Source organism: Fundulus heteroclitus, unplaced genomic scaffold (genome assembly GCF_011125445.2).
Source record: "Fundulus heteroclitus isolate FHET01 unplaced genomic scaffold, MU-UCD_Fhet_4.1 scaffold_143, whole genome shotgun sequence".
Classification (NCBI taxonomy): domain Eukaryota; kingdom Metazoa; phylum Chordata; class Actinopteri; order Cyprinodontiformes; family Fundulidae; genus Fundulus; species Fundulus heteroclitus.
In genome coordinates, this window is record NW_023396555.1 from 342,116 (window position 1) to 368,545 (window position 26,430).

Here is a 26,430-nt window from a genome sequence, read left to right on the forward strand (position 1 = left end):
TTTTACTTCATTTATAGTTTTACTTCATTTCAGAAGAAATTTCACAGTAGTGTCTGATAATTTATAATTTTTAATTATAGCTCAGCAGGAAGTAGCTCTCAAGTTTTTAAAGGTCAGAAAGTTCAGCAGGACGTTTAAATCCTGCAGACTGAGAGTTTTCCACCATCAGCACCGGTCCAGAACCACCTCTGTGTTTTGGGCCGGTGCCGCTCGGCCCAGAGGCAGCATCATAATAGTCGTGAAGCTGGACGTCACTGAGAACCTTCATGCTGGTTCTGCTCCCAGAAGCTGCTGGAGAACCAGCCTGCAGATGCTCATCTTTACCCTGGGAGGTCCCGCTGCAGCGGCATCGTCCCACCTCTACTCTGTCATTCGTCTCCAAACTCAGGTTATCACAATTTTCAGGCATTTTTTGCACTGAGCTATATAATACACTGGAGTGCTGATTTTGCCGAAAAACTGAAGTCACTGGCCGCCATCTTGCTCCTCCCTACTCTCCCAGAATCCCATAGGATTTGGTTGCAACAACAAGCAGTTTTCTGGCTGAGTGAAAACGTTTCACAGGTAATTCTACAGTCAGTGGATGTACTAACACTATCAACTACTAGGAAATTAGGTGCTGAAATGTTTTACATGTTATTCATATTAAATATATATATATATATATATATATATATATATATATATATATATATATATATATATATATATATATATATATATATATATGTATATAGAAGTATGTGTATATATTTATATATGTATACACATGTAAATATATGTTTTTGTATATTGTTATTTATATATTTATAAATGTTAAACATATATATTTAAATGAATAAAATGCAAAATATTTCAGCACATGACTTTCTCAGTACTTTATAGTTTTAGAACATAACATAAAACTATATGGCATTTGACATTTTAAAAGTCTTAAGCACCCCCTGAACATGAGAAAATCCTCGTTATTCGATGCTGTAGCGCACATATTCCCTAGTTACTGGGGGGAAATAGGGAGTACCAATATGGCGGCTGGTGGCTTCAAAGCGACTCGTTCTAACAGCGGGCGATTAGCACTCCAGTGTATAACATAGCTCAGTGATTTTTTGGCCATTTGTGAAGTTAAAGAACAAAAGTATCAAACTTTGCGCATCTATGACTGAAAGGTGGAGATTTCAACGGCGAGGTTCTCCAAACCAACTTTCTCTAAAAAGAAGATGGTTCTGATTCACGTAAAATAAAGTTTTCAGTTCTCTCTGCCAAATAAAGTCTGTTTTTAAAAAATCTTCTTAAAGAAAGAAAAAGCATTCCAGATTGTGTCATTTATTAAACTAAAAAACAATTCCTGTAACAAACTCAAACCTTCTTGTTCCTTGGTGCTCAGCAGGGCAATAAAGCCACATGGTTCCTGACCTGCAGGCGGATCAGCTGTGAGCGTTTAAATGAAACGTGCCGAGAACGACGGAGAACCTCCTGCTGCCGTTCACCTCGGAGCCCATCAGGAGCAGGTTAGCTCAGGGAATATACTGACTGCACATAACTTCCTCCATGCAGGGTTTCACTGGTTTCTTTCGTGGGATTTCAGGCAGTTTATAATGTGCCAGGTTGAAAAGTATAAATTTATTTAGAAACATTAAAAACAATAAAAGTGTCCAGTCTCATCAGAAACATCTGCAGGCTGGTTTTTACTGAATTTAAGTCTCCTTCTAATGTCTGGTGAGTTTTGTTCTCAGCGACGCGGCCCTCAAACACTCGCAGCGTTAGAGTCTCAGCGTTCACGGCAGCTACAGCTTCTGCAGAGAGGAACCCTGTGGAACACTGTGGAACCCTGGTCTCCACAGGAGGGCAGTGGGTGGAGCCTCTGGGGTCAGGAGGTGTTCAGAGACGTTAACGGGTTTCAGGCTGCTTGTCATTTTCCTCAGAAGTCAGACTTGAGCTGTTCAGATCCAGCTTCACCAAGTTCTAGTACTGATCATGTTCTAAGGTTCTGTGTGTCAGGCGGTTCTAATGAGACACAAACTTTTTCAAGCGCATAGAAACCAGGCAGCTATGTTGGTTTGTGACGTAAAAGTTTCCATTCAGGGAAAATCCAAGTTGATTCTCGTGATTTTTAGATCAAATGCAGAATATTTAGCATGTTTTCATTTTAAGGTTTGAATCTAATCAAGATATAAATCTGAAGATGAGATTGAATCAGGTTTAAGTCTTCATTCAGTTTGCAGCATCTCCGTTTTACATTTCAGCTGCAGCAAGAGTTCTGATGAAAATCAACAAAAGGGATCATATTTCTCCAATTTTAGCTTCCCTTCATTGGCTTCCTGTTAAATCAAGAATAGAATTTAAAATTCTCCTTCTAACGTTTAAAGCCCTTAATAATCAAGCTCCATCATATATCAGAGCTCTGATTACCCCGTATATTCCTAACAGAGCACTTCGCTCTCAGACTGCAGGTCTGCTGGTGGTTCCTAGAGTCTCTAAAAGTAGAATGGGAGGCAGATCCTTTAGCTATCAGGCTCCTCTCCTGTGGAACCAACTCCCAGTTTTGGTCCGTGAGGCAGACACCCCGTCTACTTTTAAGACTAGGCTTAAAACTTTCCTTTGTGACAAAGCTTTTAGTTAGAGTGGCTCATGTTACCCTGAGCTATCTCTATAGTTATGCTGCTATAGGCTTAGGCTGCTGGAGGACATCAGGGTCTATTTCTCTCACTCTGCTGAGTTCTCCTACTGCTCTCCAATCTGCATTGCTTGTTGTTATTTCAGCTTTTAACTTTCTGTTCTCTCTCTTTTTCTCTTCATAGAAGGTACACCTGGTCTGGCGTTCTGTTAGCTGTGACATCATCAGGGGAGGCAGATCATCCTCTATTACCATCTAACATAGAAAGTACTCCTGGGTCAATGTGTTCTTCTGTGCTTTCTGTGTCTCTGCTCTGTCTTCTCTAAGCCCCAGTGGGTCGAGGCAGATGAGCGTTCACACTGAGCCTGGTTCTGGTTCTGCTGGAGGTTCTCCTCCCTGTTAAAGGGGAGTTTTCCTCTCCACTGTCGCTTCATGCATGCTCAGTATGAGGGATTGCTGCAAAGCCATCAGCAATGCAGACGACTGTCCACTGTGGCTCTACGCTCTTTCAGGAGGAGTGAATGTTGCTTGGAGAGACTTGATGCAACCTGCTGGGTTTCCTTAGAGAGGAAACTTTCTCACCAACCTGGAGGATCTGATGGAGTCTGACTTTGGAAAGAACCTTAATATGATATGTTGGGAATTGGAGCTGTATAAATAAAATTTAAATGAAATTAATTAATGAGTTCAGGGTGCAGCATCTCCGTTCTACATCTACATTTCAGTCCAAACATTTCGTCCTTATTTGTTAATCTATGAATCATAAAACGGTAAAGATGGCTAAGATTTGGCTAGACTTTCGGGGATTTCAGGGCTTTTACTCAGTTCAGTCCATAAAGCTAAACTCAAACCAATAAATAAACTCTAGATTCTAAACCTAACTCCCCAGAAGGCAGCTTTAATCTGGCTCCACAAAATGCACAAATTAATTCTAGACCTGGACTTTTACAAACTGTCATATTTTAAAGGCTCCTGGTGGATTAGGGGGCGGTGCCCTTTTATTCATTACCTACTAAAACATAAACGTTAATTACTAACAAATGATCTCCAGGATAATCTGTCACAGGCTGTTTTAGATGTCAGCAGTTCTCTTTAAAGCTCCTCTTTCTTTTTTCGGTTACGTTTAAATTTCCAGTCCCAGACACTAAAGAGGTTATTAAATAAAGAGGTTTATTCTTATTTGATCCAGTGGAAACCCATGGCAGTACTTTATACTCATATAGTTGCAGCAACAGTGAAAAGTGAGGGAAAGGTTAACATTAAATATGCAGAAATGTATTGTTATATTATATGCAGCTATCTACAATTAAAACATCAATACATCAGTAATTTAATCTTGTAGCTAAAAGCTGCAGTTTTTGATGTACTAAAATATATATTTTTTTTGTATCACGTTTAGGATGCATAACAAATAGAGACAGTGCAGTTTCCCTGAAAACAGAGCAACAAGTTCCCTGAACAGTTGAGCTGCAGGTTGACTAGAGAAAAACCTCTGCCTCCTGTTAAAGAGCAACTTCCTTCCTCAGAGGCTCCACCCACTTACCACAGGATCAGGCTTTTGATTGGTTACTTCCTGATCAACAGGGCTGTGTTAGTTCACATTTAAAGGAAACAGCATTGTTGGATTTATGAGCGCAGATCGCTGTTTAAAAAGCAGTTACAACCATTAAAACCAGTTTGAACAGGCTCTGTAACTGGTCAGGATGTTTGATATGTCAGTGGATCAGTGTCAGGACTGACAGGAAACAGAACAAACTGTACAACTTCACACACCAGAATAAGAGCGGTCTGACAGAGTTCCTTCAAAATAAAAGACCCTCTGGTTGCAGGACGCTGGCAGCTACAAGCAGAGCAAGGCGAGTGCGTGTGTGTGTGTGTGTGTGTGTGAGTGTGTGTGTGAGTGTGTCTGTTTTACTATGACTGTGAGGTTCATAATTTAACCCATCTTAATGGGGACGCATTGTGGTGTGGGGACATTTATACATGTAAACATGTATATTTCCCATATATATGTTTACATGTATAAATAAAACACACAAACATACACACACACACTAAATATATATATATATATATATATATATATATATATATATATATATATATATATATATATATATATATATATATATATATCTTTGTGTTTTGTGTGTGTGTGGCTCAGCAGCAGTGAAGCCCTCCCGGCCTCTGCGGCTCTCTCTCAGACCACGGTGCTGACGGAGGGATCTGATAGGTTGAGCTGGCCGGTGATGTCCGTTGGGTACGGCTAAAGGTGGAGGAACAAAAACAGGGAGAGAAAGAATAAAAGGCGTTAATCAAACTCTGACAGAGCCTAAGGGTTCTGCCTGAGCTCACTCACACTGAGTTTGTCCTGATCCAGAGTTTCTCTTGTGAACAGCTATCAGCAGTGGTGGAGGAAGTCTGTGAGAAGTGGCTCCATCAGAGCTGGACCTCCTGCATCAGGTTAAAACTTCAAGGCAGCTTTACTGATGCCCAATGTTCCCCCCTAATTTTTCATGTGTCTGAGCATGCACACAAACTCCCTGAGCATTCTCACTTCTGTGAGCAACCTCACACACCGAGACTACATTATGCCTGTCCAAAACCTGAGATACCAATTTATATGGCGTGTTAAAATAATCAAATTACAGCAATAATTTCTTTTGGATTACTTAGTTTGGGTACAACTGATTTAACCTGATTACATGAAAAAGAAATTCAGAGTAGGGGTCCTGCTAAGGAAGAACAGGGAGACATGGACATCTTTCAGAGTTCAAATTTTATTGCCATTAAATTATTTTGCTAGACTAAAAATAATTCCTTTTTTAAATTAAACCCAAAATAACTTGCAAAGTGGATGACCATCTCTTAATAAGGCTATTGACTTTCGGATCTACAATGATTTGCACATCCCTTTCTTACAGAAAATCTGACAAATGTGTTTATTTGAAGGTCATGGCTGCAACCTTTCATCAAAACGATAAAAATTAAAAAACATCCACAGAATGTCTAGAGTGGTGCAGAATAAAAGTTGCAATTTCCCTCAAAAGTCCAAAATATAATATTTACTTCTGGTTACTGTTAGGATATCAACAAGGTCAAGTGGAACGAGCTGTTTATCCCAGAACTGCATGGCACACTTAGATGGCACTGACCCAAAAGATTGGCACATATCTATCAGATACCACCCTGGAGGTGACGCAGCTTCCCTGCTGATGTCACAGTTTGGATGTGTACCGCCCTTGTATGGGTGTGTCCCGAGATCCCTTTATAATGTTTGCGTGATGAGCACTCGAGGCCTCCTGCCGATCAGGGGCCCATCAGCGCTGGTGTGACTGTAACTATTTCTCTGTCTTTACCTAGATAAAATATAACTAAAAGCATACTTGTCTGTTTTATGCGTCCTACATTCAAGGTAAAAAGTAAGTGGGAGTCGCCTGACTGGGTAAAACGAACTGGGTCCACCGAGGGTGCTTCACCGTAGTCATGGCACGGTGAAACAGTAACAAATTGGTGTTTCCGCCCGGACCCAAAGGACGACGTACCAACTTCCGTTTTTTCGGTCAGGACGCCATTCCGGAAGAAAAACACAACGTGCGGCCGCACAAAAAAGGTAAGGAGATTTCATTCATCTCCTAGTGTCTTTTTCTTCCTGGAGGGCCGACTTTTTGTATTTCTAAAGGCAGAGAAAGGTTTGAGGATAATTGTTTGCAAACGTGTCGATGAGAATTTGGGATTTGCGTGCGGTCACAGAGGTGAGAGTCCGGGAATCCTTGGCCAGGGTTCCGAAAATACTGTGCACCTTGAGAATTTAGGGTTTAAAAGGTCCCCTTGTTAGGCACAGAGGAAAATACGTGTTCCTCTGTGCGTAGCATAAAAGCGGCCATTCTGACAGACACGCCTGTACGCGTGGCTTCTAAAACATCGTGTAGCCTAGAAAATGTGGGTTTAGATGCCCCCTTATTTTCCGCGAGGACGAACCTAAAAGTCGTTTTTGCGGTAATATAAAAACAGTCCAGTTGTCCGTTAGCCAATGTTGTTATGAGATTAGGATTCTGCACCAATGGGAATGGTGGGTTGAAGTCACATGAGATGGAGCTCAGGCGTTGCTCCATTAGGGCTGAAAAATGGCTTCTTCTCAGTGTCACGTTTCTCAGATTCAAGCAAACCAAAAAGGAAGCAAAACAAGGGTGAACATCGGCCAAGCTTTTGTGTGTTGGTGCCGACTAAAGGAAGCAAAGAGGCTCAGAGCCACGCGGAGGCTGCAGCTTTCCATCTGGACGGGTAAGTTAAATGTTTTGCTAACAAAAGGATCTGGCAACTGGCTGGCAAACAGTACAACTGAAGGTTGGAACAAGAGCGGGCGAATGTGAGTAGCTATCTCCTTTAAAATTATCATATTTTGAAGATGAGGTAAAACGTCTTGAAAAGTTTGGACACCCCTTCTCTACATGCTCGGCCATTCATCTCTACCGTTGGACAAAACCCACCTCCTCTGCTGTCCTGCCATCATCCACTCTGACCACATGGCTGGAGGAGACAAAGACATGGATGAAGCAAAACTTCTTTCAGCTAAACAGACTGAAGCCATCTTAGTCAGGTCTCCACTCTAGGTTCGGCCATCTGACATTTCCTGAACCCTCTCTTCAGGACACGTTTTTCCAGTTCAACTCATCTTGACCAGCTGTTATTATTCCTCTGCAATGTGCTTTCCTCTGTATGTTTTCTTTTGTTCATGTTCCGCACTTTGAATCGTCTTGTTACTGAAATGTGCTACAAACAAACCCACATTTTAAAGGGGAGGGGGGGGGGGGGTTGATTGAACTCTTTTTTTCAGTTTTCCTTCTATTTATTTATTTATTATGCACTCTATTTTCATTTTAGCTACTGTTTTATCGTGTAGCATTTGGAAATTATGCTTAAATAAAAAGTGCATTACTAATAAAATGTATTATCATTAAGGTCGATTAAAGATGAAACAATGAAGTTTGCTTTGAATGAACCTTACTGGCCTCACACCAATTGAACAACTGTGGTATGAGTCAAACTGCAAGCCAGACCTTCTTATCCAACATCAGTGTCCAATCTCACAAATGCTCTGCAGGAAGAATTGGTCATGAATCCCATAAATACTCCTAAAGCTCGTGGGGAGCCTTCCCAGAACGGTTGAAGCTGTTATAGCTTATGGTGAGTGTATTTTCTCCACACAGAGTAGTTTTGGAGAAATTATACTCACCAGTTTCAGTTTAATTGTACAGGTTCTATCACAAAAAAACTGGACATTTTAAATGATCAGAAAAACTGTTAAACTTTGAATTTTAAACAGGGTCTATCATCTATTTGTTTATTTGATTTTATCACATGTAGTCCAAGACAAATTTCCCCTATGGGGACAATAAAGTATAATCTATTCTATAATCTAAAACCATCCCATCAGCACTGTAAAGAGCAGGGCTTTGAACCGATTTTTTCCCCCATTCGGTTCGTTCGGAACAGAAACGGAATTATAACGTTTCCGGTTATGAGTTCCACCAATAAATTGACGTTCCCGAACCGGTTAGAACAAAAAAAATACTGTTCCCGGAACGGTTAATTTCGTTCCTGTCAGCTGTTTAATGCTATAGAATTATGTCACATCTTTCTCATCCAGCTTAAACCAGCTATTGATATTGTGTTTGGAATGAGCGTTTTACGTAATGATGGATCGTAATTTACCTCTTATTTAAGATGTGTAGCTCTAGTGGAGACATCGCTCTCTCTCCATTCAGTCAGCGAATGTGTGATGTGATGTCACACAGGAAGTGAACCTCAGCCGTCATGGTAACGTGCGCAGGAAAATATATATTTTTTTTAGTTAATTAGGCAACGAAAACTTTGAGGAACGAAATAAAACCGGCATTAACCGGTTACCATTATTTGTAAATAAGTGTTTCAGTTCCAGAACATAAAAAACAATAACGTGTCCGGTTTAATTTCTGTTCCCTGTAAAATACAAAAAGTTCCCGGTTTTCGTTTTCCTTCCTTGAACCGGTTCAAAGCCCTGATAAAGAGGGAGGGGCTTAGTAGATGTACTCCTACCTCCACCTTGTCACCCTCACCTGTCCTGGACAATCCTCACACACCTGCCTGACTTCCTCTCTGGTATCCTTCGGTCTTCCCGTGGCAACAGCTCTTACTGAAACACATCCCATAATAACCCTTTAAATGCAGCTGTGGTTGCGTGATGCTGTTCAGGCTTCACTCTTTAACCACATGCTGCACTTTTAACGGAAAGCTTCAGGTTTTTCTACCGTTTCGTATTTTTTCTCTACGCGGAGCGAATCCACCCTGGTTCTTCATCATCTTCTTCCTCAGACCAGCAGCTGTCCCTCTCCTAGCCTCATCTTTGACGAACTCTTTCAGAACCTGACAGAACGTTCCTGCAGAACCCCCCCTTCCTCTCAGCTCTGAACATCAGGGAGTCCACTTCCGTTTGTCCACCAGTGCTGATGAAGCTGTTCGCTCTAACCTGCAGTCTGTGAGCTGCGTTCAAACAGGAAGGGCTGTGTGTGTGTGTGTGTGTGTGTTTCAGGGCCTACAGTCGGTCGTGCTTGCAGAGGAGGACAGAGGCAGTGTGTGTGTAGCACAGCATGTAGTCTGGACACCATTTAAATCCACTGAGAGAGAAGAACACTCATATAGGAAATAAAGAGATGATCACAAAGAAAGATGAGTCTGCACCCACACTTTGTCCGTTAGGCAGCTGCCTCCGTCCTGGAGAAAAGGAGGCAGCTGTCTGCCCCCCTTCGCAGGAAAATAAAAACACGAGGAGATCGGAGAGAGGAGAGAAGCAGAAAACCGATTTCAAAGCCATCAACAGTTCAGATTATCGCTCAGATCTGAAGCGGAGGAGTCAGACAGCGGGAAAAATCAGGAGCTACGCGTCTGTCATTGGGAGAACCGACGGCCACCAGAGACTCTGAAACAGAGACGGGTTAGAGGAGAGAAACAAGCCGCCGCTGGCCGACCTGCGAGGACGAGATGCTGGCCATTAGTGCAGCGGAGGAGAGGAGACAGGACAGGAAGAGACAGACAGGAAAGACGAGACAGACAAACACGGGAAACCACACAAGCTGGCCCTCTTCCCTTCTCCTTTGCAAGAGGACGACGTGATCAGTGTGGGAATAAAACTGGAGCCTGAGCTTCCTGCAGGCATCAGACACGCCTGCCTGCCTGCCTGGTTGTCTGTCTGTCTGACTGACTGTCTATCTGACTGACTGTCTGACTGTGGGACAGGTGATGGATGGATGAGGAACAGGTGGGACGGGTCGGCAGGGTGTCGATGGAGCTGCTGATGAGGGATCAGAGGACAGATGAGAACTGGAGTGATCCGTGCTGATGAGGAACATAAAGGTGGTGAAGTGAAGAAAAGGAGACGGACAGGAAACGATAGAAATAAAGAGCATGGGGGACAGAGGGGAGGAGGACAGGTGGGCTTCATGTCCTTACCGTGGCGTCCCCGGGGGCCATACGGCGTTTGAGGTCGGAGGTCGAAGTGATGGACCTAAAAGAGGTTTGGGGCTCGGGCTCTGCTCTACCACTTTTCCTATCCTAAAATAAATCATACGATATGTGCACACACACATTAACAAGCAGCAGCGACACTGCAGCGCCCACTCACACCTGCAGGGGGCGACGCGGGGATGTGTGTGATGGAGCAGAGGACCAGCAAGACAGTCACAGAGTTAGAAAGATGAACCCAAGGACAGAGGAGCAGGCCTCCCTCCCTGAGGAGGCGCCGCAGCTCCTCCGCCATATTGCGGAGGGCAAGCTTAGCTTCTACACAACAACAGCTGGAAAAAAAAATTCCCACATGAATCAAACACTAAAGTGGAAATTCAACAAATTTTTATAACGTTTTTAAACATATGTTAAATTTTAGTATTAATAACGATGATCATGAGAAAAAAACTGAACATCTGCAAATTATAATAACATAGATTGCTTCAAAACCACCTGACCTGACTTTACCTCTGAATATAAAATATATCATTACATTTAGTTCACCTCTAGTTAAACTGCTTAGTTTATATATATATATATATATATATATATATATATATATATATATATATATATATATATATATATATATATATATATATATATATATATATATATATATATATAAATCAGAATATTATTAAAAGGTTAATTTATTTCAGCAACTAAGTTTCCTGAGGAAAACACATCATATAGATTAATTAACACAGACTGATGATGTTTGAAAACCTTTATTTAATTTCCCTTCGGTATCAATGATTAATAAAGTATTTTTCAATTGAACTGAATTTCTGCTAATTATGATTTTCTATCCACCTGCAGCTAATACAAACACAGCATTTTAGATTACAATATTGCATCAGACCAATAAAAAAAACATTATTTTCATACAAAAATTGGGGGCTTAATGAAAAGTATGTTTAATAGCAGCTTATTGGTTGTTTTTTTCTATATATATGTTTTGTAAGCTGGAAAAAACACGACCATGCCTGACTTCAGGATTCAAGATGGCCGCTACCGGCATCAACAGAGTAAAACGTCCTACTCGACTGTTTTTAGCTGTTCTTTGTGTCAGTCGCACTGTTCCTCAGTGTTTCTGAGACGTTTTAACCCGTTTATGAGCCCAAACAGATCAGAGTTACCGTTGTAACAGGCGGCACCATGAGTTGTCGCCACCTGTTGTTAATGTTTCATGTTTAGTCACGGCTCACACGCTTTACAAAGGCGCTGCCGCCAGAACGCCTTAGCAAGCCAGAGATCAGCAGGATCTCTGCAGGACCAGCAGGTCCAGACCCGGTTCAGAGGTTCTGCAATAACAACCAGGAATACTTCAGTCACTCTGAGACCCAGAACGGATGCAAACTCCTCCTGAGTTCCTGCAGTGGGAGACGGTTTAGCGTTTATTTGAGGAGATGCTGCTCGTAACGTCTGCAGGGTTTTGGCAGCGCCTGCTGCACAGATGGACTTCTTCCAGGAAGACAGTTTAACTCAGTTTCAGCTCAGCTTTGGTACCAAAGAACCGGCTAATCGTTCCCCTGAAGGAGACTCGCGCTGGCAGAACTATGACTGAAGCCTCAGACTGATGAGGAGAAACTACTCAGAGGCTCAGTGGTTAAAATGTGACATCTTCTCTGTTAAAGAGGTTTTAATAAAACAGGAAATATCAAAGTATTTATGAACATACTCCAGTTTTTCAATTTTAAATGTGGAACTCGCTCTGATTGCTCTCCCTGATAGTCGATACAAGGACATAAATATTGTTTAGATATAAGACTCTGCAGAGAGGAGGAAGGTCGCACTGAGCGCGCTCCATGTTGGAAGAACCTGCCAGCAACCCGTGTGATCCAGAACAGCCCAAAGAGTTCTGATTCTGATGTTTGGACCGGCTTCAGGCAGGCTGAGAACCTGCATCTGTCTCCTCAGCATCAGCTTCCAGCCCGACGGGTTACAGGCAGGAACCAGAAGCTCCGGTTCTGCTGAATCAGCACGAACCAGAAGCTCCGGTTCTGCTGAATCAGCAGTGGGTTTGTAACGACACTAAACATGAAGTTTAATCTCTGTGGATCCGAGTGGCTTAATGTAAGGACTTATATATGTTCTGGATGAAGTGGTGGATTAATAAAGTCGGATGTAGAAGCCGTTTGTAGCAGTTTACCAGAACCACTGGGAACAGAACCCTAAATGCTGAATGTTGACTGTGGTCCATCTGTTCAGCCAGCAGCAGGTTTTCTGTCCCCTGCAGCCTTCAGTCTGTTCCTGCTGATGTCCCAGCTCTCCCCCTCTCTGAGTTATTACAGCAGAACCAGAACATTTTGTGCTCATTTTACTAGTGAGGACCTTTTTCTGGGCTAGGCATTTAGCTCTAAGGCTTCAATCAGGTTCAGGTTTGGGTTTGGCCATAAAAAGGCTTAAAATGAATGGAAGTCAAGGCACGGTCCTCACTTTGTGCTTTAAACAAGGATCTCCCTGATCAGCCACAACATTATGACCGGCTGGCCAGCTTTATGCAGCCCCGCTTCAGCTCCAGGCCGTGCTGTCAGAACCACGTTCAATCATCCTTTTATTGCAACAGAACCGGGTCTGCAGCCTAAACGCCGCCCCAGCTTCAGGGTCTGAACTGAGTTCAGTTTGAGTTATATACCTTTTCCTTCTGTCTTTCACATTAATTATTGAAAAGGAATGAGGAGTTTTATTGTTTTTCGCAGTTACGGAGAGAACATGACTAACGGGTCGGGCCATAATGTGCTTACAGAAATTCCTGGATCCCATCCAGATGGGAATTATTTTTCCCGACATAAGGAAAAATATTAGCGAGCAAACACATTCAGAATGGTGAAGCCAGGCCCACAAATACACTGCAAAAATTGAACTAAATATAAGTAAAATGTTCTTAAAATTAGTGTAGTTTTCCTTGATTTGAGCTGGTAAATAAGATGATCTGCCAATAGAATAAGATTTTTGCACTAAAAATAGGAACAACTCATCTCCATCATCTTATTTCAAGTGCAGTCTGTCTAATTATCTTATTTTAGAGGTAAAAATACTCATTCTCTTGGCAGATAATCTTATTTACCTACTCAAATCTAGGACAAAAACACTCATTTTATTTTAGATCCGTTTTTGCAGTGTATTAACTCCAAACTGAAAACCGACATTATGAGAAGGATTTCTGAGCCTTTTAATGGACCTCAGAGCTGCGTTGGACACAGTTGGTCAATATATACAGGCTGGAAAAGTGTGTCGGGTTATCTGTCATCAAATGGCAGAATGGGACTGCTTTGTATCAAATGCTACTTATTAATAGGAGCAAACAAAGTTTGCGTGTGGAGTTCCTCAGGGCTCCTCTCTCAGGCAACAGTAATTCACATCAAGCAGTGATGAGGATAACTCTCCTCATCACTGCTTGTCTCAGCCTCTGGTTAGCATCCATAATAGCTTGTTGATCATCAGAGTCAGATTCTGCTCCTGTGAGGCTGAACCTCTCTGAGCTGCATCCCTTTAGGGGCGACAGTCTCTGCTGGATGAAAAGCTTCATCCATCAGAAAAGCTTCATCCATCAGACTGAAGCCGGCAGCTCCGCCTGAAACTGGGACCCAGTCCTGGTTGTCTGACCTTCTGAGTTTTTATTCACACTGTGGATGTTCTGCTCATGCTGCTTTTCTGACGCTCGGTATCACCTGCTGCCCTTTGTACCTGCGCAGCGTTTGATTAGCCTGACTAGAAAAAAGTTTGTCGTGTGAATGCTGAAGGCATCCCACCTGTAACCTGGTTCAAGCCTGTCTCGCCTTAAAGCTGCGTTCACTTTGGCTCCGATGAACACAGATGACGTTAAAGTCTTAACTTTTGTTAGATTTTCACAATAAAAGCTGCAAATTGACTCCAGCTGTGTTTGATGAATCCTTTGAGAGTTTTATGTAAATCTTCCTGTGATTTGGTCTATATATTTTATGCTAACACCCCCCTCCCACCCCTAACATCATGCAGTCTGCTCCACATGTACAGCCTGGATTCATCAGCTGTACTTGAACCAATCAGAGCACTGAGGAGCCTAAGGTTCTGCTTTAAGAGCTAACATTTAACACTAACGCTGATTTTTAAACTGTTGCAGTGAGTTCTGCTTGTTTAGGAACAGGTTCTCTATAGGTGCGTTCACCCCGAACAGGAACGAGACCGAGTTATCCCATGTAAGGGCGATTTCAAGAGCGGATTAACGGTCTGCGACGTGAACGAGACGCTTTGGTCGATGAACGGCACCGATGGAGCAAACAGAGCAAAACTGTGAATAGAGAGAAGCGACATTTCAGCTGAGTTAAAAAAATCTGAACTTTTCAGTCAATTTACATCATATCAAGGGTGTTCCTCGTCCCTTTAACTACAAAAGTGTTTTTCATGTGTCACATTTAGACAGAGGCTGTGTTTCTATTGAGCAACTGCGGATTTACTGACCGAAGACGCCTGTAGCTCGTGTGCCGGATGGAGATCCATCCCCTGATGTGGGGCAGCAGCTCCTGGAGGACGCGGTGCGTCTCTGCAGGGTCTGATGGACCTATGGCTGCCAACGCCACTGTTCAGCGTTCCACATTACATTCAGTAACTCATTGGATGAAATCCATCTCCATCACGGTATGTTGAAGAGACAAGAGGAACCGGATAGACCAGGGGTGTCAAACATACGGCCCACCGAACAATTTAGTCCGGCACAGTGGCTAAATGCATTATCATTGTTCAACAAAACATTGTTGAACAATTGCCAGACAGTGTCCTGTCTGGCAATGTGGCAATAAGAATTGTTGTCTTAATGTCAAAAAGAACTCATCAGATTTGACTTTCACAAGTGGAGCAGTACTGCTTTTGCCATAGTGCTTCGCTTGATTTATGAATGTGAATAGCTTTATTATGATTCATGTGGGGAATATCTCAAATGATATGGACACTACAATGGGAAAGTAGGAGAGGAAAGGAAGAACAAGAAGAAAAAAGAAAAGGTGAAAGAAAGAGGAGATAAAAGGAAGAGAATGATAAAACAATTATTAAAAAAAACATGTACTTCATTTAATTAAAAATGTGCAGTTCCTATATTGTCCACGAGGGGCGCTGTGTTTTAATCAGTAGGTGGTAGCACTGAGCTTCAGATGTGGAAAATTGATTTTAAATCATTTTTTAATTTTTATCTGTTTGATGTATTTTGTCATGCAGGACAGTGTTTTTAAGTTCCAAAAAATTTGAATAAATGTTTTTCAACATTGTACAATCACTGTGATCAGTTCTTATGCATAACGCACAAGTAAATGTTTAACTGAGTAAAAGTATTGTTAAAATTGCACATACTTTTCTTAAAAACGCTGAGGTTATTTATAATAACTTGTGTAAATGTGAAATTAATTTAATATAAAAATCAACAACAAGTCCAATTTTATTAGTTCTATTTAATCTTGCAATGAGTTTACTCGTGTGGCACTCTTGAGGTCAGATTTTGCTGTATGCGGCCCTTAAACCAAAATTAGTTTGACACCCCTGGGATAGACGCTCCTCCTATGACATGGCGTGGTGAAGCGATCGGGGGGGGGGGGGGGGGGGGGGGATTCTTTCCAAGAGAGAGCAGCGAATTGTTAAGCGTCCCACGGCTTATTTGCGTTCGGTGTGAATGCACCGATTGTTTATGGAGAAACTAATCTTTGGTATATTACTGCAGATGTTCAGCTTGTTTAATGCTGCCATATTGGATCTAGCGGTCAGGGATGGTGAGGAAGACCTGCAGGAGGCGCTCTGCTTGCCATCCAGCTGTCCTGTTAATCTGAAATCATTAAAGATCAAACTCATAAACACCAAGAAGAGCCTCAGCCGCCTCCTGCTCAGTTCCTGCTGCTTCCAGCTAACAAAGCATCCCACAGACCCAGTCCATGGAATCCTGGATGAAGCTCAGGTGTGACTGGCTGGAGGAGACAGAGCGTTACTACAGACGGGAAACAGGCTGGGCGTGGAGGAAACATGGTGCTGAGCTGCTGGGAGGCGACGAGGTCGAGGAAACGACCCGTTCCAGACGGCTCAGCGGTTCTGCTGCTGAACCCGAGCCTCTCGACACTCCTGATCTCACACAAACCTCCCAATCAGCTCAAACCTGATCAGTACAGCCAATCACAGCATGACAACACGAGCAACACGACATACAGGTCACATGACAAAAACATTTCCTGGAAACAAACTGTGGCAGGAAAAAAGACATTTTAGTCAGAACATGAGGATAAAACGCAATCAGCACCACCTCCTCCTCCTCCTCCTCAGCTGACCGGCCAGCGACCTGAACCTCCTCCTGCTGACAGTAACGTACCTGCAGGTTCTTCCTCCACACGTTAACAGCGGCGAAGGCCAGCTGCATCTGTTTCCTGCGTGCATCTTTGTGTCGTTTGTAAGCGATTTCGATGAAGATGAGGAAGATCCCTGCGACGATGCCGCCGGCAACCAGCATGAACACACCTGGGGACGAAGGACAATACAGCTCCCTTCACACCTGAGTGAGGATGATGATGAGGATGATGATGATGGCGGAGCCTGTTGCCTACCTGCCATGTTCTCGAAGGTGAGGGTGGCGGGCGCGTTGCTTCTGGAGTCGCACTCCTGGTATCGAACCCACGTCTTGTCCAGATCCTCCATGAAGCCGTTCTCATGGGAACTGCGGAGAGAGCGGGCTGGGCATCAGTGGGCGGAGCCAAACAAGCACATCGGCGGGGGATTGCTGCGTCGCTGGATACCTGAGAATGGCCAGAGAGACGTTCTGCTTCCAGGGACTGTCTTTCCTCATTCCGATCCCAAAGCCGGAGCGGAAGAACAGCTCCCCCGTCGTCACCAGGTCGCACTTCTGCGACGCCTCGAACTCCAACACGGCGCTGTCCCAGATGAAGGCGTGCAGCTTGCTGAGAAGGGAGGAGCAGCAACAGCACATGTGGACAGCGTTAGGGCGGCGTCAGCCTGCAGGAGCATAACAGCTGTGGACGGCTCCTACTTGTCTCGGACAGCCTGGATGGCCTCGGCGGCGCTCTCGTAGTTGTGCTTCTCCATGTGCCGGTACATGGTGCTCAGCTCCACCTGCCGTCTGAAGTAGATATCCACCGAGCTCTGCTTCACTGTGGCGTAGATGAACTTATCTGACGGGTTACGCAGCTGGGGGCAGAACAGCTGTTACTTTCTGACCTCGTCACCTAAAGCAGAGCGCCGGACTGAGCGTGCTCTCACCCTGGGGTCGTTGATGCCAGTGATGCGCTCCTCAGGCCGGTCCAGCACCAGGAAGGCTGCCAGATTGGCAGTGTACGATGCTACGATGATCATGGCGAACCCCGCCCACACCATCCCCAGGATCCTGGCTGAGAAGCTCCTGGGAGCCCCTGCAGAGGAAGAAACCAGAGCAGCATGAGGCCCCGCCGCCTGCGGCAGAGACGCCTGGCATGGAAACACTAGGTACCTTCTCCGATCCCAGAGTTCAGCAGAACTCCCCACGAGAACCACATGGCGGAGGACAGGGTGAGGGCGTCTTCTTCTTCTTCTTCACTGTTCACTTTAAACCTTCCAAACGGGCTGCAGACACAAGCAACGACACACAGGGGTTCAAAGGGGTTATTTCAGATTTGATCAAACATGAGATGCTGTGGGGCCAGAAGCAATCAGATCAGCCTCCACAGTGTTGCCAACCTGTGACAAATTTGTGCAGAGTAACAAATACACCACTTATATATGTTATATAACTTGGATATTTCAGACTTTAGTGGATCCTGAACCAGACATGATAACAGATGCTGATAATTACAAGCAACATCCTCGTGGTTATAACTAACTTCAAGAGAAATTATTTTACAGATCTGTCTTCTCAAACCCTCAGTCAGTCCCAACAGCCACGAGTCAGGTCCTGGTTCTGGTTCTGCAGGAGGTTAATGGAGAGTTCTCCTCACTGCTGTTGCTGCGTGCTCATTCAGGAGGAGGAATTGCTGATTGCTTAGAAAACGTTACACTGTATTACACGCAACTTGACGCCTTTGCTTTATGACGACGACTGAATTGAAATCAGAATCAGAACCAGCTGCCAAGTCTATGTTTGCATGCAAGTAATTTGACTCTGTACTGGACAATGTGGTGATTTATACAATAATACAATAAAACAATAATGCAGTAATCACTCTGGAGTACAGAAGACATCTGAACACACCATAACAATCAGACAGAATGAGACAGTAAAGCAATGGTGCAAAGTGATAATTTGCCTTTGATTTTGCTACAGGAACACTTCAATTTTCACTGTGAGGGACAATAAAGGAGATTTCTATTCTATCCTAATATGGATGGATATTATTGGAGACAGCTGACCAAATACCTCTGAATTTCTTTGTCTTGTAAAGTTCCTTTAGACAGTATTTGTTGAACTGCACTGACATAAAACTGAATTAATAATATTTTTATTCTAATCATTCCTTTAATGGACTGGTTTACCACCCCCCTTCTCGCCTAACAACCGCCGGAGAAAGGCAGCAGCCCCACATGGAGGATTCTAGGATCTGCGCCTATAGGCAATGTACTGTTCATTATTGGGGCCTGCAACTCTGAACAACTTCAGCCTACTCCCTCAATTTACACTCTATGTGGACAAATGTTACACCTGTATGTAGGTATTTTTGTCTGGATTCAGAAAATGTAACCCTCATTGGTGTGGGATTTATATAATTTTTGCAAATAGCCCCAGAGCGCGAAAAAGTCAAAACGCTCTCCATTAATTTTCTATGGAGCTGTCTTCAAATATCAGAACTGAAAATCCCAAATGACACATGTTTTCGCATTGTCTTCACTCCTAAACTGTTTAATGTACAGACATGAGCCTAACACCGATTCATCTTTAGACCCTTCTGGCACTCACAAAAAAGGAATTTTGTGGATAACTTTTACGGTTCAATTTGTTCGTGAGTAGCTCCATTGGCTTAAAATGGCAATTTTCCACGCCCACTGCGGGGGCTGTGATGAACATAAGATATTTTTTAACATTACTTCCGCTAAATATTGTTACCGGTACGCACACACCATGTGGCATGCCCGTTCTAAATTTCTTCAGAAATGTTCTAGTTATTATTATTATTATTATCAACAAAAGGAGCAGTATTTTGCTATCATCCAGATTGGGGGCCTGTCCGGGATATATATTAATGTATTATGCACAAATATTTATGACATTTAGATAGAATCAATTAAAAAAAATTATTTGTAGAATTTTATTCATGTTTGGGCAGTTTTCACTTTGTAGAAAAAAGACCCATTGAGAGGTCTGACTTTAAGGATCGTCAGAAGTGCAACGGCGCAAATTTTAAAGAATTACAGCAAACAGGCTTAAATAAAGAGGTTCTATTTAACTGAGAGGAACCGGTACAGGTCTCAGTAGCTCCTATCTAGAGAGAGCGGCAGCAGAAAGTAGAGAGGTTCAGATAAAGTGAATGTAGAGGAGGAGAAATTAAAACTGAACAATTGAAAGGAACAAAAAAGGCAGATCCAGCACAGTTGGTTTGGTACTTTGGATCCCCCTCAGAATGAGACTGACTAAAGATTCATTTGCAGATGTTTGGAAGGACTGCAATGTACTGTTGTGTTCCCAGCCTGTCCTCAGGTGTGCTGTTTACCTGAACCGGTCTAATAGGTAAAGCATCACTGCCACCACATGGACCGACAGACCGACTAACAGCCACAGTGTGCTCTGGAACGGCTGCATAAACGAGTCCAGAGTGCTGCGAGGGATTTCCTGTACAAACACACACATAAATGTTAACACAGAGAGGGAAAACCACATTCATACACGCAAGAGAAGACCTCAGATCCACCGGACACACTCTGGTTCTGGTATGGACCTGAAACCGTTGGCTGGTGGTCACAGTCTCCTTCACCCGCTGATTCACTTTTCTGTTAAACTGTTGAACTGTGTGTGTGTGTGTGTGTGTGCTGATTCAGAACATAAATTTAGTATTTCACCACTAAAATCAGGACTTTCAGGTAAAGTGAGGATCTTCTTTGGTCCTCACTTGTTTTGGGCAACGTGTCAGTAAGGTTTAGGGTGAGAGTAAGGCCATGGAAAGGGTTGAAATGAATGGAAATGGTCCTCAGTCAGTTTCTAAAACAAGGATGCACTTTTGAGATGTTGACCCAGCTGTCATCCATCACTGCTGCTGTCGAGCCTCGGGTTCCTGGTCTGATGCGATGATTTACCGTGAGAGTCCACCAGAAAGCTCCTCAGGAAGCAGCGTGATGAGAATACAGAGGCGGAGATGCAACCGATCAATACTTGCTGAAAACTCGATCGATCAGCGTCTGTCTGCAGGAGCAGCAGCGTGTGAAACTCTGCTCAGCAGGTTCACACAGCAAAGTGCCGTGATCTGGTTGAATCTGGGCTTCCTGCTCGCTGAAGGGCCTCAGTGAAGATCAGAGCAGAAACATTGTGAAAGCTGCGGCTCTGCTCCCGGATCTGATCGATACTGGAACAAATCCAGTATATTAATTGGAAGCAGGACCTAAAAGCTTAGTTTAGGAGCTCCAGTTGTCTTTTAGATGCACCTCTGAGCTTTGGATCAGCAGCTGAACCAAAGAAACAGTTTATTTGAGTGGTTCTGCTCATTACATCTATATATCTCCTACACAACTAAACCCAGAATAACAAGAATCTGGATCCTGGGAACAACAGCATGAGCCTGAAGTTTCTCCACAGATTTCCATGAAGGAGGAATGGACTACATGGAAACTGCTATAAGCTCAGTGAGGAGCCATTCAGATATTCAGGAGCCTGTGCAAGTTTTCATTTATCCGGGTCATGGCATTAGCAAACAGGTTTAGATGAAGAACATGTGAATGTAGTGGAGGAGAAATTAAGACAGAATAATTAAAGGAACACAGAAGAGAGACAAGAAGAAGTTATGTTCTATTCAGAGAAAATTACAATGACCTACTATGAAGAGAAAATGACAGAGAAAAAAAAAAGTTAAAAGCTGAAATAACAACAAACAATGCAGATTGGAGAGCAGTAGGAGAATTCAGCAGAGTGAGAGAAATAGGCTCTGATGTCCTCCAGTAGCCTAAGCCTATAGCAGCATAACTATAGAGGTAGCTCAGGGTAACATGAGCCACTCTGACTAGAAGCTTTGTCAAAAAGGAAAGTTTTAAGATTAGTGATATATTAAAGAATTATTGTTGCTCTTTGACAATGTAATTTGGAAAGTACTGGTCAGGTATATAACTTGTTTAGCTTGTTTTTTATCGCTTATATAACTTGTTTCACTTATATTATGGGAAGAACTGGTACTTGTTTTTGAGTTCACATAAACTAAAAGCAACATATATGCTTGTGCTCTGACTTTTGCCTGTTATTTTGTTTCTCACATAAAACTAAGAACAACATGTGTTATTTTGTTATAACTTGTTTTTAACTTGTGGTGGGAATTTCTGACGATGTGTTGTGAGAAGGACTGTTCACACCTGGGTTCACAGGAAACTGGGAGCAACATGTCTCATTTCACACACGGATTCGCGCTCTGTATCCCTTACTCTGTATATATTCACGTGAAACTACAATTATATTGCGCTTCACACACTGATTTGCGCTATGTTATTTTATTTCTCACATAGATTGCGCTCATGTTATTTTGCTTCGCACACTGCTGAGATGCTGGGAACGGTTTCTGTTTTGGAAACATGTTTTGGGAAACAAGGCGGCTGTGGAGGGAGAAATTTGCATTCTTTCTCCACACCTGGTCCTTAGTTTGTAAGTATATAAAGGGGAGACTGCCCTCAGTCCGGTGAACTCTGCCATGGGTTCGTGTGGACGCCCGGCCCCGTGGATTGTGCTCTAACCGGACTGACCGACTTCCCAGTCCTGTACCATGTTAAGAGATGGAACATCACGCCTGTCTGAAAGCATGTTGCTTTAAGTGCTTGCTACTTTGCGTGTGCGAAGTGCTTGCTGCTTTTGTGTTGCTGTATTCTGTGGGGAACAATACATGTGGGCCTTATTATTATTCTAACAGAAACAATGTTTGTGTTTTTATTTGTGTATTGCTGATCTCTTCCGAACCTGAATAAAGATTTCATAAAACAATTAGTCTTAAAAGTAGACGGGGTGTCTGCCTCACGGACCAAAACTGGGAGTTGGTTCCACAGGAGAGGAGCCTGATAGCTAAAGGATCTGCCTCCCATTCTACTTTTAGAGACTCTAGGAACCACCAGCAGACCTGCAGTCTGAGAGCGAAGTGCTCTGTTAGGAACATACGGGGTAATCAGAGCTCTGATATATGATGGAGCTTGATTATTAAGGGCTTTATACGTTAGAAGGAGAATTTTAAATTCTATTCTTGATTTAACAGGAAGCCAATGAAGGGAAGCTAAAATTGGAGACATATGATCCCTCTCCCTCCCGAACTGCATTTTGTGGACTTCCTGATAGTAAAGAATTACAATAGTCCAGCCTTGAAGTAACAAATGCATGGACTAGTTTTTCGGCATCACTCCTGGACAGAATGTTTCTAATTTTGGCAATATTCCGGAGGTGAAAAAAGGAAACTCTGGAAACCTTTTTAATATGGGATTTAAATGACATCTCTGATCCAGAGATGTTTTACATGAACTTAATCAGTTGAGTTTCAGCTTTCTGACGCCTGTCCACCCACTGAGACCCACAGCATCTGCTCACAGAGAAGCTGTGAAGAAAACGTCTGACAGCTAATCAGCAGCTTGGATTCAAACACCAACTCTGGCTCAGTGTTGGATTGAGATGCAGACATTAAATATTTGTCTAACAAAGAAGTTAAAACTTATGAAAACATGTTTTCCCCCTCAGATCTCTCAGCTGAGACAGAGGTAGCCGACTGACGGGGGGTCAGAACGCTTTGGGTGAACAAAGAGGATATCTGGTCAGGGTTATGACAGGATAGAATCTGAATCTGGATCAGAACCAGTCTGATGTTGTTGGTTCTGAACACGGACCTCTGCAGTTCGCTCACCTTCTTGACGAGGATGGTGAGCCCCTGGTATTTGAAGGGCTTGGAGAATTCGATGTACTGAGCGCGCTCGTTGTTGATGGTGAGGGGGGCCACGATCATGTCGGCCAGGCCTCCCAGCAGCTCCCCCATCATCCCGTTCCACTCCTTCTTGTTGCTGTTGTTCACCTGCAGGAGGTAGATCAGAGCTGGGTAAACTGGCCCTGTCACTTCCCACTCGTCCAGTTAGAAACATATGACTACAGAACCCGATCAGAACAGCATTACAACCTGTGCAGGAAACAGTGATACGTCTCTGCGACTCCTGAACCAGCAAAGTTTTACCAGAAAAATTATCTGAGTAAATAATTTTCTGGTGAAAACCCCTGAGCCGCCTTACGGTACCATCCATGCATCACTTGGTACCGGGCCACACGGAAAGAATAAATAAATTACATTTCTTTCAGTTTTCTTTGTAATCAGAGTCTGAACTGTGTTTTACTGTGGCTACTGAATAGAAACCAATAGGATGAGTAGAATAAAAATATGTGAAACACTAATAATCCTCAGGAAAGCCCTCACCATCAACGTGCTCTTTGGCATCATGCATCGTTCTATCATGTTATAGTATTTTTATGTAATGCCATCTGCTTTTCTTGTCATCACATCCTCTCCACACATTAGTAAGTTTTGGTTGAGAAGTCGATGCTGCTCCGCCATGCAGCACGGCTAAATGGGAGCTACTTAGCTGGTAACTTAAGGGGCTTGTTGAGTATTTATATTTAAAAAGAGGGCGCTGAGGGATTAGGAAGGGCTCAGGGCAGCATCGCTGCTGCCCTCAAGACAGGAACTGCAAAACAGCTGGTGCTTTCATGTAAAGTTGCACTTATAACACATAAAAGTTGCTAGATTTGTTGCTAATCACTTTTTTGAGAAAACAAAGCTCTAGAGCAGGGATTCCCAAAGTGTGGTGTGCGTGCACCCTTGGGTTGCGTGAGCTGAAAACTGTAATGGCGGTGTTTGGACTGTGTTTTCTCCCACACCATAAATATATGTAAATAAACCTTTCCTTTGTACACAGATTACAATCAAAAACTGTATATTTAATCAATAAACAAAATCTATTGTAATGATCCATATTAGACTTTATTGCTAAGTTGCTGCTGCACACCTTACTGTTTCTTTAAGTTAGGTTGTTTTGGGGTCATACCGGAAGAAATGTGTGGCTTCCAGGGAGAGGAGTGGTGGTTCGGAGGACTGGCGGGGTGCTACCTGTGCTGTCCGTCCTAAATAAAGTGTTAGCAGCAAAACCTCGCTCTGGTGCTGGTGTGTCATATTCACACCAAAATATTCACACCTGGAGAACATTTCCAGGATTAAAGGACTGATGTCTCAGCAGGATCTGGAAAAACTAATCCATGCGTTTACCTTTAGTAGAACTGATCACTGCAACAGTGTTTTTCACAGGTCTGCCTAAAAAGTGGATCAGAACGCTGCAGCTGATCCAGAACGCTGCTGCCCGCGTCCTCACTAAGACTAAGAACGTAGAGAACATGGACCCGGTTCTGAAGTCCTCACTAAGACTAAGAACGTAGAGAACATGGACCCGGTTCTGAAGTCCTCACTAAGACTAAGAACGTAGAGAACATGGACCCGGTTCTGAAGTCCTTCCACTAAGACTAAGAACGTAGAGAACATGGACCCGGTTCTGAAGTCCTCACTAAGACTAAGAACGTAGAGAACATGGACCCGGTTCTGAAGTCCTCACTAAGACTAAGAACGTAGAGAACATGGACCCGGTTCTGAAGTCCTCACTAAGACTAAGAACGTAGAGAACATGGACCCGGTTCTGAAGTCCTTCCACTAAGACTAAGAACGTAGAGAACATGGACCCGGTTCTGAAGTCCTCACTAAGACTAAGAACGTAGAGAACATGGACCCGGTTCTGAAGTCCTCACTAAGACTAAGAACGTAGAGAACATGGACCCGGTTCTGAAGTCCTCACTAAGACTAAGAACGTAGAGAACATGGACCCGGTTCTGAAGTCCTCACTAAGACTAAGAACGTAGAGAACATGGACCCGGTTCTGAAGTCCTTCCATGGCTCCCTGGATCTCAGAGAATAAACTTTAAAATCCTTCTGTTAGTCTATAAATCCCTGAATTAGCACCTAAATACATCACAGACTTGTTATCAGGGCATCAACCCTCCAGACCACTAAGGTCTTCTGGCTCCAGCCTGCTCTGCAGAACCAGAACCAGAACCAGACATGGAGAAGCAGCATTTAGTTCCTATGCTCCACTGATCTGGAACAAACTCCAAGAAAACTGCAAAAGTGCTGAAAGCCTGAGTTCCTTTAAATCAAGACTAAAAACAATTTGTTTAGGATCGCCTTCGACTGTTCTAGTTAAACTGTTTTACTGAAACATTAATTTAACTTTATAGTCCAGCTGTTTTTAATATTTGCTTTTAGTTTCTATTCTCCCATGTTTTTTTCTACGTTTTATTCCAACTTGCTTTTATTCTGTTTTATTTTCCTATATTTTAATCATGTAAAGCACTTTGCATTGTGTCTGTACTGAAATGTGCTATACAGATACATTTGCCTTGCCATATATATATATGTATGTGTGTGAAGATATAATACACTAAATAGTATACGATAGATCAGTATTGGCCAATATCAGTGCATGACTCCATTTTTATGAGTCCTGTAAATAGAGGTAAATTATGTCGTGTTTGGCTTCCATACTGAGTCTGTTTTTTTTAAATCTTTCTTTGTCAGACATGCAGAACAAACATTTTCCCCTCAGATGACTGAAGCAGTTTAAAGTCTGTTTCCTCTGGAGCGTCAGCAGCAGCAGCACGGCTGTGAGATTAAATTCACACATTCATGTTTAACCACATTGCAAACGCTTTGTGACCCAGATATTTCTGTTAAGTTCTAAGAGAGGAACACAAACACCGCGCCCATGTTGGTTCCAGTAGAACCAGCAGCAGCGTTTCAGCGCTCAGCGTCTTAAAATAGCAGCGGGGAGATTTTCTAAGAGCTTCTGCTGGAGGAGTTTTAACAGCAGCAGCGGGAGATGAGTTCATAACAGCAAATGAAGCAGCTGAAAATGTTGCACCGACGGACTTAAAGCTGATTATTGATCTCTGCAGTGCGCCTCATTACCAGCTGGTTCGTTTAGAACGGCTGGGGGGGGGGGGGGGGCTGACAGTCTGCAGGGAGAAAACAACTGTGAGGAGGTGATGACGAGCAGAGGAAAGAGCGTGTGAAAACCACATTTCT

General features: G+C 43.2%; 1 protein-coding gene across 2 annotated transcripts; it reads right to left on the reverse strand.

Moving 5' to 3' along the window:
- Positions 1-3,769: 3,769 nt before the first annotated feature.
- On the reverse strand, positions 3,770-23,347 carry LOC118558668 (glutamate receptor ionotropic, NMDA 1). Of its 2 annotated transcripts, XM_036129171.1 has the most exons (10): positions 23,164-23,347; positions 19,804-19,922; positions 17,613-17,725; positions 17,387-17,535; positions 17,157-17,314; positions 16,906-17,067; positions 16,717-16,826; positions 16,485-16,630; positions 10,103-10,204; positions 3,770-4,880 (listed from the first exon to the last, which is right to left on the reverse strand). In XM_036129171.1, the coding sequence occupies exons 1-10, from the start codon at positions 23,293-23,295 to the stop codon at positions 4,815-4,817; spliced, it is 1,257 nt and encodes a 418-aa protein (XP_035985064.1). In that variant the 5' UTR covers positions 23,296-23,347; the 3' UTR covers positions 3,770-4,814. The 2 variants fall into 2 exon arrangements, with proteins under 2 accessions (XP_035985064.1, XP_035985065.1); XM_036129172.1 differs by lacking the exon at positions 10,103-10,204 and having other exon boundaries at positions 23,164-23,346.
- Positions 23,348-26,430: the final 3,083 nt, after the last annotated feature.

What these genes read in the sequence shown, in the direction of transcription:
- LOC118558668 (XM_036129171.1), bottom strand. Translation starts at nt 23,295, where the DNA reads ATGATGGGGGAGCTGCTGGGAGGCCTGGCCGACATGATCGTGGCCCCC. An exon ending in GAACTCTGGGATCGGAGAAG is followed by an intron (nt 17,536 to 17,612) that starts GTACCTAGTGTT and finishes CTTCCTCTGCAG; the next exon opens with GGGCTCCCAGGAGCTTCTCA. An exon ending in CACCTTCGAGAACATGGCAG is followed by an intron (nt 16,631 to 16,716) that starts GTAGGCAACAGG and finishes CTTCGTCCCCAG; the next exon opens with GTGTGTTCATGCTGGTTGCC.